Source organism: Amblyomma mixtum, chromosome 7 (genome assembly GCF_055824585.1).
Source record: "Amblyomma mixtum isolate Tamu chromosome 7, ASM5582458v1, whole genome shotgun sequence".
NCBI lineage: Eukaryota > Metazoa > Arthropoda > Arachnida > Ixodida > Ixodidae > Amblyomma > Amblyomma mixtum.
This window is the reverse complement of record NC_143018.1, coordinates 86,282,086-86,296,653: the sequence shown is the minus strand read 5'-3', so window position 1 is coordinate 86,296,653 and position 14,568 is coordinate 86,282,086. Positions and strand designations below refer to the sequence as shown.

The window sequence follows — 14,568 nt, the reverse complement described above, 5'->3', positions numbered from 1 at the left end:
AGATGTTCAAGAATGGCCATGCCGAGGAAGCTCCACCAGTTCGAGAAGGAGAAGAATGTTGGTACCTCCCCATCTTTGGTGTTTGCCACCCACGAAAACCCGGCGAAACACGAGTTTTGTTCGACTCCAGTGCACAGTTCAAAGGCGTGTCTTTAAACAGTGTGCTGCTTACCGGTCCAGACTTGATCAACAGCCTGCTCGGAGTGCTCATCCGATTCCGGAAGGAACCCGTGGCCATAACTGTGGACATAAAGCACATGTTCTACTGCTTCCTGGTGCGAGACTACCACCGAAATTATCTAAGATTTCTGTGGTTCCGCAACAACAACATCTACAGTGACGTGGTGGAGTACCGAATGAAGGTACATGTGTTTGGAAATAGTCCTTCACCAGCAGTTGCAACCTATGGGCTGCGGAGAACAGCACGAGAAGGAGAGGAAGAATTGGGCAGCGACGTCAGGCAGTTCATCGAGAGGGATTTTTATGTGGACGATGGGTTGAAGTCTCTCTCTACAGACAAGGAAGCCATCAGCCTGATACGCCGCACACAACAGATGTTGGCCGCGTCAAACCTCAAGCTCCACAAAATAGCCTCTAACTGCCCTACAGTGTTGGAAGCATTTCCAGAAAAAGACTGTGCCAAGGATTTGAAGGATCTTGACTTGTGCAATGGCACGCCGCCAATCCAACGCAGTCTGGGAGTTTCTTGGAACCTGAAGAAGGATGTCTTCACATTTACGACTCCAATCCAAGAGAAGCCATTCACTCGACGCGGTGTCTTGTCAGTGGTGAATAGCCTGTACGACCCACTTGGGTTTGTTGCTCCAGTCATCGTTCAAGGGAAGTCCCTCCTCCGAGAGCTAGTCGTTGGGACATGCGACTGGGACTGTCCACTTCCAGAAGACAAGAGGGCCGCGTGGGAGACGTGGAAAGACTCCTTGCAATTGCTCGAGCAGCTGTACATACCTCGCACCTATTCTCCGGCCTCACTCACTACCGCACAGAGCAAGGAACTGCACATATTCTCCGACACATCAACCAAGGCTGTGGCTGCAGTGGCTTACCTCAGAGTGACATATCCAGATGGTGCGTGTTGGGCTCGACGCGCCGTCTGCAGCGACGACAGTGGCGCCAGCGGGACTGGGCTACGTGAATAACGGCCGGTTTCAGCACGCTGAGTGTGTGTGTGTATTTGTGTACGCGTTTGCTTCCGGTGTCCCGTTCTGGGAATTGTTTTGGTCGCGCACACGTGCGCCCGCCGGTGGCTCCTTACCCTCTCCTTCGAGGTCGAGAAACGGCCGTCGCCCCCTCCTTCTCGGCCGAGAGACACTGCTGGCTAGCCTTTGCGGCAGCCTTTGTCGGCGGCTGCGGCGGTGGGAAAGCGTGGCGGCGCAACCAGGGGACGGAGGCCCCTAAATCGGCTGTCGGCGGAAACGCGTCTGTTTGGATTCTCAAGTTCGCTCAAAACCGACAGCGGACCGACAACGAAAGGGAGTCCATCACGGTGCGAACGGCTCCGACTTGACAGCGAGAATGTGTATATCACCTTAGTTGCCGCCAAAGGACTCCTAATTCCACGGAACGATGGTTGAACAAAATACACAAATCGACCATCTGTGCGTGGGAGGACCGGCGAGAGTGTGAATGTCCCGCCTTTTTGTCACGGTGGCGAGAGGGTGATGTTCCGCCCTTTTGTGGGCGGGTTTCGTCAAGGAATGTGATTGGCGATGTTCGAACAACCAAGTTTCCCCCAGATAGGTACCTAGGGAATTGAAAAGGTATAAAACGTGGCTTCAGTGTGCTTCTAGGGAGAGACTCCTGATAACCTGCTTTGTAAATAAAATCGTCTATCTTGTCTGGCAGTAACCGGCTGCATCTTATTCCGCACGTTGCTGGAGAGAAGAACAACTTCGGAGACCATCCCGAGGTACGAACCACAGTGCACTAAAACATATCTGGCGCAGTCGGCAGGATCTCCAGCGATGGGCGAATGAGAGCAGCAGCGGTGGACGGCGGACGAGACCGGTGGCGTGGACGGCGGACCCGAGAACGTCACTGAGGAGCCAGCGGCCTGCCAAAGCGAGTCCCTCCTGACCTGTGGAAGAAGAGAGCACCGCGGAGCGACTCTTCAGAAGTCAGGCGAGTGCCTCTTGGTTTTCTGTCGGGCGCAGTTGATGACAATGCCATATAACTTGCGAGACAGGGAGGTTAACACCACAGATGCGGAGTCGGACGGGGTTGAAAGCTTGCAGGAGTTGGCGGTGACCAGTGACGCGGTGGGGGATCTGAGTAGCGCCATGGCGGAAACAGCGTCGGAGCAACAGATGAAAATGCTGGAGCTTCGATTTAAAATTGCTGAAGCAGAAAAAGAAAAGCAACGATTAATTCTGGAGAGCCAGAAGTTGCGAGCCCAAGAGCGGGCTGAGTCCCACGAAGAAGGTAACAGCGGAGCGCTAGCTGTGGATAGGTCAGAGGAGGATAGGCGCCTAAAATATGCATCCTTATTGAAAGGAGTACTATCACCGATGCCGAGTCGGGAATTCCTAGTGCCCGGGTGGTTTGAGGATGTGGAGGCGACTCTTGATTCATATGACGTCCCGTCTGAGTGGCGGGCCGGGCTTGTCTTGCCACAGTTGAGTGAAAGAGCACGCGGATTGCTTTCTACGTTGACAGCCGAAGAAAGAAAGGACTATAGAAAAATGAAGCAAAGTATTCTAGATGGATTGAGGTTGTCAGCAGCCGAATATAGAAGGATGTTTGAGGGATCGGCAAAAGCAGCAGATGAGACATGGGGCCAATTCGCAATCCGGCTGGGAAACTATTTTGAATACTATACAAAAACCTCGAAGGCTACCACTTTTGCAGAATTAAAGCAGTTAATGGTCACAGACAGGTTGAAGGAGTGCTTAGCAGCTGAGGCACGGGCCCATATTGTTGTCAATGAGAATCAGAGGTTCCTTTCTCCGGGCGAAGTGGCCAAGCTGGCGGAGAGTTTCGACGAAAGCGTGAGATGCAAACCAGGGTCAGCAGCTCATTTGGGAGGCTATCGAAAGAGGCCGAGTGGGGACCAGAAGGAGCGGGCAGGTGCAACACCTCATCAATGGGAGAATTCTACTTTAAGAGGAATGAAAGGACGGTGCTTTGAATGCAAGTCACCAAATCACTTCGCTAGAGATTGCCCTCTCAAAAGGACAGGGGATAAGGCAGGCAGACGAGGCCAAGAAAAACCAGGAGACCGCGCCGTGGTGGCTAAAGTAAATGCTCATTTGGAAGAAATAGCTCCCGCGAATGAGGTTGGCATGCAGGAAACAGAGAGGGTAGGTAGGAATTGCCTCGAAACAGTAACATTGAAAAGTTCGGAACAAAGCATTAATGCGGTGATTGATTCCGGGACTGAAATGACTGTTATCAGGCGAGCTCTAGTGCCGAAGTATGAAGCAGCTGGTTCCACAATAAAGCTGAGGGGAGCTTTCGGCGAGGAAGTGAGAGCTGAGCTTGCATATGTGCCTCTCAGAGCAACAGAAGGTGCACCGTTTGTCTCGTTCGACAGGGCACAACCAGCTTTGCTATGTGCGCTGACAGACAAACTGTTGGCCGGAATAGACGCGCTCATAACTCCCGCAGACTACAGACAACTCCTTGAAGAAAGGGCAGTTGTAAACAAAGTTGTTTCAGAGGCAGAGACCGAAGGCGGTGAAAAGGAGACGACAGAGCATAAAAATCAGCAGACGGGTGCGTCCTTGGCGGTTACGGGAACAGACGAAGAAGCCGAGAAAAGGCAGAGCGCTCGGCAAGTTTTCCGTGAGGCTCAGGAAAATGACTCGTCGCTGCAGGAGGCTTGGAAGCAGGCTAGAGCTGGCACACATGGAATGATAATCCAGGATGAGTTACTCTATCACCAGGAGCACGTAGTGGGACGGATGTGCACACAGTTGGTGCTGCCATCGCATAAACGACAGGAAGCACTAGTGAGGGCACACGATTCGCCTTGGGCAGGACATTTGGGAGAGCGAAAGACTTTGCAGCGCATAAAAATGTCATTTTATTGGCCGACCATGGGCCGGGAGGTCAAGGAGCATTGTCAGTCCTGCCACCAGTGCCAAATCAGGGCCCCTATGAAAACACAGGACCGCGTACCCATAACGGCATTGGCCAGGCCTAGTGCACCATTCCAGGTGGTATACATGGATTGTATCGGTCCACTGGATCCACCATCAGCAAGGGGACATCGCTACGCACTATGTGTAGTTGATTTGCATACTAGATGGCCTGAGGTTGTTTGTTTGAGGTCCTTAACAGCTAAGGCTACCTGTGACGCGCTCACCCAGATATTTTCCAGAATGGGAGTGCCAGAGACCATATGCTCAGATCAGGGCACAAATTTTACATCAAATTTAACGCAAATTATGCTGCAGAAAATGGGAGCGACTCCCAGATTTTCCACTCCCGATCATCCACAAAGTAATGGACTGGTAGAGCGGTGGAACGGCACTTTTAAAAGGATGCTGTTTCACATTGTAAGCGAGCATGGACGTGAGTGGGATCGAATGGTGCCATTCCTGCTTTGGGCTTATAGAGAGGTGCCACATGCCATCACGGGTAAATCACCGTTCGAGCTTATGTATGGTAGGATGCCTGTCGGACCTCTGGCTATACTGCAAAAGACGTCGTCAGGAGACTGGGTGGTTCCCGACTCATTGGCAGTGCCAGCAGCAGACTATCTCGAGAAATTGAGAAATGATCTCGAGGAAGCCAGTAGGGAAGGGGCAAAAAGTAGCGAGCTCACGCAGCAAGCTTATGTGGGGAGGTACAACTTGAGGACCACCGACAAACAATTTTCTCCAGGTGACCAGGTTCTTTGGCTGGAGAAAGAAGGCGATGGGAAGTTAATGGCACACTGGAAAGGTCCAGTAACAGTTGTGGAAAAGGTGCGGCCATATAGCTATACGATTGAGATAAGTGATGGCACGCGCCGATCAGTGCATGCAAATAAGCTTAGGCCATACAACGCGAGGGTCAACACTGTAGGCATAGTATTTGAAGGCGACACGGAGTTTGGAGAACTTCCCGCGTGGTCAGATACAACGACAGCAGTTGAGCAGCTGGAACGGGTAACTCTCAGCCATTTAGATCTGCTGCAGCAAAGGCAGGTAAAGGAACTAATCGGGAAGCACTGTGAGGTGTTCAGTGATAAACCTGGCCGCTGCAACTGGGGAGTGCACAAAATCAAGCTAAAAGATGGGGCGCAGCTGAAGCGTGCGTACCCTTACAAGGTGCCCATGGCCCTAAGAAAGGAAGTTGACCGACAGGTGGCAGAGCTAAGGTCGTGGGGTTTGATATATCCGATAGAAAGCTCCCATGCACATCCCGTGGTGTGTGTTGCTAAGAAAGATGGCAGTGTCAGGTTATGCTGTGACTATCGCAAGCTGAATGAAGCAACGGAGCCTGATGCGTTTCCTATGAACCTGCCAGGTGACCTAATTTACGAGGTAGCGCAGGCAAAGTACATAACCCTGCTCGATATGCTAAGAGGATATTGGCAGATTCCGTTGGACGAAAAAGCCCAGGAGTACACAGCATTTGTCACCTCGTCTGGACAGTACGCTTGGAAGGTTATGCCGTTTGGACTGAGAAATTCGGCAAGCACCTACCAAAGAATAATCAATCAGATCCTTGTACCACACCGTGAATATGCGTGCGCATATATAGATGACATGTGCGTCTTCTCGCAGACATGGGAAGAGCACCTCGAACACCTCGGAAGGGTACTGGCTTCGCTAGCGGCCGCAGGGCTCACAGTTAATGCCACTAAGTGCCATTTCGCGCAAAAAGGAAGTGCGGTTTCTGGGTCATATCGTGGGGTCAGGAAAACACGGCGCAGATCCAGAAAAGCTTAGAGCCATTCAAGAAATTCCTGTACCACAAACAAAAAGGCAGCTGCGTAGCTTTTTGGGGCTAGCAAATTATTACCGGGATTACGTTCCGGAGTATTCAAAGGTGGTGCTACCACTGACGAACCTGACTGGAAAGCGCGTGCCTCAGAAGATACCGTGGAAGGAGGATGCCGAGGGTGCTTTTATAAAAGTAAAGGAGTGTTTGACAAAGGCCGCAGCGTTGAGCGCACCCGATCTGAACAAAGAGTTCATTCTGGCCACTGATGCTTCAGATTATGCCGTCGGAGCATGTCTAGCACAGTTGGATGACGAAGGAAGAGAGCAACCCATTTCATTCCTGAGCAAGAAATTAAGCCCGGCCCAGTCACGATGGGCTACAATCGAGAAAGAAGCCTACGCCATCATTTGGGCGCTGGGAAAGCTTGACACGTGGCTGTTCGGTGCACGAATCAGGGTAATTACCGACCACAATCCCTTGAAATTTCTTACTCTGACCACGCCACTAAGCGCGAAGCTGACAAGGTGGGCGTTGGCTCTCCAGAAATATAACATTGTAGTGGAGTACAAAAAGGGGTCTCTAAACGCAAATGCCGACGCTATGTCGCGTATGGTCGCCAATGACGAAAGCGAGTAAGATACCGTCGTCCGTTTTCGCGGCCTCGGTTTGCGAGAGGTATGACATTGTTGGGTGCTGCGTTGGCGGGGGACCGAGGGGTACTTGTTGACAGATGAAGTGGGAGCAATGCGTCGAGCTCCTGTGATTGTTGTGTGCAGCAAGTTCGAAGACTGTGCCGCACAGTTTTGTGGGGAGGTGTTGGGCTCGACGCGCCGTCTGCAGCGACGACAGTGGCGCCAGCGGGACTGGGCTACGTGAATAACGGCCGGTTTCAGCACGCTGAGTGTGTGTGTGTATTTGTGTACGCGTTTGCTTCCGGTGTCCCGTTCTGGGAATTGTTTTGGTCGCGCACACGTGCGCCCGCCGGTGGCTCCTTACCCTCTCCTTCGAGGTCGAGAAACGGCCGTCGCCCCCTCCTTCTCGGCCGAGAGACACTGCTGGCTAGCCTTTGCGGCAGCCTTTGTCGGCGGCTGCGGCGGTGGGAAAGCGTGGCGGCGCAACCAGGGGACGGAGGCCCCTAAATCGGCTGTCGGCGGAAACGCGTCTGTTTGGATTCTCAAGTTCGCTCAAAACCGACAGCGGACCGACAACGAAAGGGAGTCCATCACGGTGCGAACGGCTCCGACTTGACAGCGAGAATGTGTATATCACCTTAGTTGCCGCCAAAGGACTCCTAATTCCACGGAACGATGGTTGAACAAAATACACAAATCGACCATCTGTGCGTGGGAGGACCGGCGAGAGTGTGAATGTCCCGCCTTTTTGTCACGGTGGCGAGAGGGTGATGTTCCGCCCTTTTGTGGGCGGGTTTCGTCAAGGAATGTGATTGGCGATGTTCGAACAACCAAGTTTCCCCCAGATAGGTACCTAGGGAATTGAAAAGGTATAAAACGTGGCTTCAGTGTGCTTCTAGGGAGAGACTCCTGATAACCTGCTTTGTAAATAAAATCGTCTATCTTGTCTGGCAGTAACCGGCTGCATCTTATTCCGCACGTTGCTGGAGAGAAGAACAACTTCGGAGACCATCCCGAGGTACGAACCACAGTGCACTAAAACATATCTGTGCGTGTCATGTTGGGTTCGTCATAGGAAAGGCTAAGCTAGCACCACATCCGGAACACACCATCCCAAGGCTTGAACTGTGCGGCGCGGTGTTGGCAGTGGAGCTAGCAGAGCTCGTCAGTCGTGAAATAGATATGGAGCTTGATGCTCTAAATTTCTACACTGACAGCAAGGTGGTCCTAGGTTGCATACATAATGAGACTCAGAGGTTTTAGGTGTATGTCAGTAACAGGGTCGAACGCATCAGGAGCTCTACACGGCCAGAGCAATGGCACTACGTTCCTTCCCACATGAACCCTGCGGACCTCGGAACAAGGTCTGTGCCAGCAGCCCAAATGGCAGGATCGGCCTGGCTGACAGTCCCGGAGTTTTTGTATCATCAAGAACACTGCTCGCGGGTATTGAAGGGCAAGTTCGACTTGGTCGATGCTGATTCCGACACAGAGGTGCGGCCCCAGGCAAATGTTCTCGCAACCAGTGTAGACGTGCAAGAACTCGGCAGCAGGCGGTTCGAGCGCTTCTCGAGTTGGATTAAGCTGACTCGCGCAGTTGCAATGCTCGTGCGGCTGGTGAGCAAATTTCGGGGCACCTCTCACAACGTGTCAGACTGCCCGCATAACAGCTCATCTCGACAACTAGGACCTTCTACAGAACACCTAGCCCGAGCGAAGGCAGTCATTATTCTGTCTGTCCAGAAAGAAGCCTTTTCAGAAGAGTTGAAAAGCTTGCAACGAGGAAAGCGACTTCCGAAGTCAAGCCCTCTGTGGAGGCTGGACCCATGGGTTGATTCCGACGGTCTTTTGAGGATTGGTGGCAGACTAGAGAGAGCCAACCATTTCGACCAGCAAGAGCGGAAGCCCATCATCTTGCCAGGACGACATCACGTCACCACCCTGATTTTGCGGCATTGCCACGAGCTGGTGAAACACCAAGGACGCCATTTTACTGACGGAGCAGTCAGGGCCGCTGGGTTCTGGATCGTCGGAGCTAAGCGTAGCATCGCCTCATACATACACAGTTGTGTTACGTGTTGCAAGCTCAGAGGAAGGCAGCTGCAGCAGAAGATGGCAGACCTGCCCGCAGAAAGACTAACCGAGCCACCTTTCACTTATGTCGGACTAGATGTATTTGGTCCGTGGCAAGTCGCATCTCGTCGGACCAGAGGCGGTGAGGCCAACAGCAAAAGGTGGGCCGTGCTCTTCACTTGCATGAGTATCCGCGCTGTTCACATCGAAGTGATCGAGAGCATGGACACCTCAAGTTTTATTAATGCTCTCCGAAGATTCTTCGCCATAAGGGGCTCGGCAAAGCAGCTGAGGTCCGACTGCGGGACAAATTTTGTTGGAGCGTGCTCAGAACTAAAACTGGACACCAGTGGCCCAGACCACGAGAAGCTAGGAACATTCCTGTCAGACCAAGGATGCACTTGGGTATTCAACCCCCCTCATGCTTCTCACACGAGAGAAGTGTGGGAAAGAATGATAGGAGTCACACGGCGAATTTTGGACTCCATGCTTCTTGAGAGTACCTCTCGTCGCCTTACTCACGAAGTCTTGGTAACCTTCTTGGCGGAAGTCTCGGGGATCATAAATTCCCGACCCCTCGTTCCTGTCTCAACGGACCCCGAGTGCTGGGAAGTGCTGACTCCTTCAACACTCCTGACCCAGAAAGTCGGCGGCAACACAGTGCCACCAGCCTTCGGTGAAAAGAATGTGTATCGGCGACAGTGGCGGCAAGTTCAGTGGCTGGCCGACGCCTTTTGGTGCCGTTGGCGACGCGAGTTCCTTACCACCCTGCAGAGTCGTCGGAAATAGCAGGGGACAACTCGGAATCTCAAGGCAGGTGACCTCGTGCTCCTGAGAGACAGCCAGATTCATCGCAACGAGTGGCCCATGGGACTCATTGTGAACGCCATCGCGAGTGCGGACGGCAGGGTGCGAAAGGTAGAGATCAAGACGGCGACACGGGGAGTGATTAAGACGTTTCTCCGTCCTGTGACTGAGACAGTCCTGCTTATTCCGTGTGAGGACTGAACACATCACATAGTGGTTATATGTATAACCAGACGGGGAGTGTGCTGTCCCGAGTCCAGTTTGAATTTCCCGCCCGGGCGCCAACTTCATCTGCGAACACTGGACTTCTCTCCTCCCCGCTCTTTCTCTTCCTTCTCCCCGCGCGCCTTCCCTCTCGCCCGCGTGCTTTCTCCCTCTTTACACCTCCCTCCGGAGGTGTCATGTTACGTAACTCGTGACACTCTCGTTCCTTCTACCGCGCTGCACGACTGTGTCAGCACCGCGTTTTTACAAGTTGTAAATGCCTGGATAAATGTTAGATTTTCCTTGTGTTTGCGATCTGTCATCTATCTGAGGAGTGGCCGCAGCCCCAACGCGTGCCACGGAATCAGAATACCCAGGTTTCCTCACCCGTAACAATAGAATACAAAAAGGTCTCCTTTTGATCTCCATAAGGCGAAAGAAATTGCCGGGAGAAGTCAACCCATTGCCGTTGATGGTCGTCTGTGAGCATTCGCGGAGCCCATCTTGCGCGCGCCTTCTGACATTGCAACTTTGCGGTCAAAATTGTATGAATAGTGCTTCTATAGATGCCAGGAACCGAAATGCAGAGTTCGTCGAGTGTGAACCTCCGACCTTAGCGCATCATTTATTCGACCTTCACGACTGTCTCTTCAGAAATTGACTGTCTCCCGCTTCTTTCTTCTCGTGAATTTCAGTACGACCAGCTGCGCACTGCCTACACCACTTGCGGACGTTTTTAAAATGCATGCACGACTCTCCATGCACTTCCGTCAACTGGCGATGAATTTCGATTGGTGTAACGCCTTTTGCGTTCAAAAATCGAATAACTGCGCGAACTTCGCACCTGTCGGTAGCAACCAAGGGGAGCTCCATTTCAAATAGCTGCCGTGCCAAGACTGACACTGCCTTTCGTGCTGAGTCATGGCTTGTTTGGAAGACGGGGAACAATGAAAACAGCAGTATGACGAGCAGCCACGCAAACCGTTTCCCTGCGGCCGCAGCCCTTTGGAGACCTTACTTTTGGGATTACCCTCGTAATAAACAAAACGAAATGGAAGGAAAAATATTTTGCCGGCCGTAGCATCTGCTATCCGATACTGAAGCAGCCAGCGGAAATAAAGAGACAACCAGCAGAGCGCACGACATAGGAAACGACAACTATGAGCCAGATTTGTGTTCCTTCCATGAAATGTTTCCTTTCATTGGCGATGAGGCGAATGCGGTAATCGAGGTATCTATTTCTTGAGATTCCATTAGATTGGCCACTTCAGCTCAGCAGGATCAGAAATCTCCTTGATGCAACGCTTTAAGAGCGGTTGTAGAAAACGTTATCGCCTTCTCTACCACCGTTTTTTTCATTTTGGAACTTCACATTTGCTTCCTCCGGGGATTCTTCCTCCCAGTTACACATCGGACACACCAGACGCCCCAAGAACTGTGGAATGGTACCGTGCGATGTCCTTGCGTAATGCATATTTCAGAGTGTTTGAAGCCTTACCTAGACTTACTTTAAGATAGTAAAGCGAGTTCGTTGCATGCATGCTGTATGCGTGCTCTCTTAAACTCCACTCGTCGACCTCATCCATCAAAATGTGGCTTCGCGCCGAGGTTGTCTTAGTGCCGCAGTCACTGAATTGCCGCTTGTTTGACCAGCGAGAGTTTATAGATCATTACTTTCCGTTGTGTCGTCATATGTTCCTTTAACATGATCTAGCAAGCTCTTGAAATGGGCTTTATGGCCACGCCTTACACTATAATATTTCTACGTGTAAACTGAGGCTCCAGGAATCCGCGTGATGCAATCGCTGTTGTGCTCATGGCGCTATTTAGCCTGTAGAAAAACCTCATGATGAATCGATAAGCAGAACTGGACGTTTAAAAAGTCTATTCTGAGGGAACGGTCCAATTGGATGCGAGGATATATAAGCTGCTCAAAATCGCCCTCCTGACTGGCTGCCCTTTCTTGAGCTGTGTGTTTACCGGAATTCTGAAATACGGGCGGATCGACCGCATAAGATGACGCGAGAGCGTATGAAGGAATCCCAGTATGGTAGGCAGTCAATAAGGCATCAAGCGGGTGAGTGAGGACGTTCCTTCCATGCATCAGAGATAAAGAAGCCACGGAGGTGTTAAAGTGATATTAAGTATCGGTAAATGAAGCTTCTGCGCTGCCACAGGGTGGAACGCCGCTCGGGGCAATGGTATGACAATCTTTTATTTTAGTGGGTATGATTCAGAAGAAAAGTTATTAAATTCGCTGAAAAGATTCTGCTTCAGTATCGTCTTTCAGTTGGCCCTCACGTTCTGCTTCAGGTTAATCGCCGTTTCCGGGAAATGTTCACCTTATTTGTCAAGAATGGCACCTTACACCCTATGATTGAGTACAAACAACATTCACGCAGAAATTTAGAAAGCAAGGCATGTAAGTTGCATTTGTAACGGTGCTAGAAAAAATCTATAGGAAATGAAAATCGTGATTTTATTTATGTGCAAGGAAATATATAAAATACAAGTCCGCAAGGCCTTCACATACAGAGACACAATCTCTCTTCGGTAATTAATGGCGTCTATACAGAAGGTGTTAACGCGGTTGGATTAGAAAATTTTTGAATGAATGGTAACGCTCAGAATCCTAGTTAACTGCGATGTCCTGATGCCATTGCCGTCCTAAAATATTTAGGTGACTAATTACTGTGCCTCAGAAATTACTTGATGTGGTTTCGATGATCTAGATAAATTGGGATGTTGAATAGGTCACGTTCCAGCAGGGAGTTCTCCGCCTTTCAATGACAGCAACCATGTTGGCCGCAACCGAAACATTCATTTCATGCACCTGAATCTAAAATTTCAGCCGCACGTAGAAATCATCTTGTGTGAGCTTCTTAAGTTCAGCCGTCGCAGTTTCAGCTGGTCAGCTAAGATGTTTATCCAAGCCCTTTGCTTTTTCCGTCAGGTGTAAATCCGACCATAGTAGATGAATTGCATCGCTTAGGCTTTAGGTAGCTGTTTAGGCATCACACAAATCGACACTCATTTTTTTTCCAGTCAACCCAAATTGCACGCCTTTAAGACACAACTGGGTGGAAAGTTGGGCGAGTCGATAACGGTGATCCACGACATGTAGCGGTAACAGGATGAAGGGCCAAAAAACAAGTACGCAACACAAAGATAACCTAGTGAAGGATGGTCACTGCCGCTGATGGTGCAATATGACTGTAATTTTGACACTGCGGGCACTGCATTGCAATGGTTACATGTGGTTGAAAATTGTATGGCTGTCCCTCTTGACACTTTCTAGTGAAAGTAAAAGGAAAAGAATAGTACTTTGCAGATCACGATCGATGTTCGTAGTAATGATGCCATATTCTTCGGTTGGTTCTGGTTCATTATAAGAAGCACAGCTCCAAAATTACGCTATTCAACACTAATTCCACATGACAAGTGCTGGAAGGAACGGTGACCTACTAAATGCTCGGAAGGTAAACTAATGCCGCAACCTGTATGCGGCACTCGTCTATCGAGGAGCCTTCATAGAGCAGGAAATAGAAATAGAGATTATGATGTTTGTTTTCTTGTCAGTACCTGTACTGTACACCCAAGCCCGCCTTTCCGTGCTTATTTCCTTCACTTCTTTCGAACAGTCCAAACTCCCCCCCCCCCCCCCCCTTAAAAAGCTGCTTCCATTCATGCCGCCTTTATATTTTAGGCGCTGGTCACGAAGGCATGGGCGAGTCGTAGCGCGTCTCTGCACCGCAGACCACCCCACTTGTTGGTAACGCGGTTGATCATGCGCCCTACCTGTTCACCTATGCGCTTGAGTTTCGCTATAGTAGAGTGCGGCCTATGCCTGTTATTGATGAACAGAACCCAGGATCTGGAGCTCTGCCACTTCTCTGATGGGACCACCCGACAGAGATATGTGTAGAGACGTGTTGTCCTTCTGATTTGTCCTGACATGTAAAAGCTCAGATTTGGCGGCAGCACATTGGAGGCCACAGTCGGCAGCATATCCATCGACTATGGAGGCGGCCTGCTGAAGGCGGTCCTCCATCTCTCCAAGGCTCCCCTCGGTGGTCCAGATTGTAATATCGTCTGCGTAGAGCGCATGTTTTATGCCCTCCAACTGAGCCAGTTGGCCGGGCAGGTGCATCATGGCGATGTTGAAAAGAAGCGGTGATAACACCGCCCCCTGTGGTGTACCCCGTGTACCCATAGACTGATAAAGAGCTTGCTTGTCAAGTTAGTGATAAAGAGCTTGCTCCTCAAGTTGAAGAGCAACGGCAACGCGATGGCGGGAGATGCTTTGGCTATTGGATCGTGTTAAGCCAAGCTTAGCCCTTGCAATTTTCTTTGAACTTTTTCGTTTTTCACTCCTTTATTTTTCTCTGACTATTTTACATAGAAAATAAGCATTACATAAAAAATCTGCGGGGCGCTTAACCAAAACAAGTTGAGGGGCTTAATCGCACACTTCTAGCAATATAAAAATTACTTTTAAAACACAAAGCATCTCATCGAGAACAATGCATGCGAGTGAAAATCACGTAAGGCCTCCTGGAAATTTTCAAAGCCTGACGAAAATGATTCCATATTCCAGTATGGTAGAAGCGTAATGAGCGTTTACAGTGAGAGTTGCACGTTACAGGGAGATTAAAGCTCTCGTTTCTAGCACTTATTATGTTAGTGGTTGACGAAAAGTGGATTGTGAGTATAGAATCCTTGAATACAATGCTATGAAATCTAATATACAATTTTAATGGACGCACAAGCATAAAGGGTAGTATCAAAAGCTCTCAACAGAGCGTAAGGTGTGGCTGGTACAAGAAGAAGTAACATCAAAGAAGATCAAAATTTGAATCATGCACTATTCCTTGCCTAAAGCGTTAACGAGGGTGAGGCGATGCTCAAAGTGGATGACACAACAGATAATGAAGCAATAAAGGCATGGCCCTTTGTGCAA

The 14,568-nt window shown here is 50.3% G+C and overlaps 1 protein-coding gene across 1 annotated transcript; it reads left to right on the top strand.

Annotated features, from left to right (window-relative positions):
* Positions 1–1,815: 1,815 nt before the first annotated feature.
* LOC149336711 (uncharacterized) lies at positions 1,816–9,418 on the top strand. Its single transcript, XM_089554215.1, has 3 exons — positions 1,816–4,080; positions 4,795–5,835; positions 9,372–9,418. Exons 1-3 carry the CDS (start codon positions 2,175–2,177, stop codon positions 9,416–9,418), a joined length of 2,994 nt encoding a protein of 997 aa, XP_089410341.1. The 5' UTR covers positions 1,816–2,174.
* Positions 9,419–14,568: the final 5,150 nt, after the last annotated feature.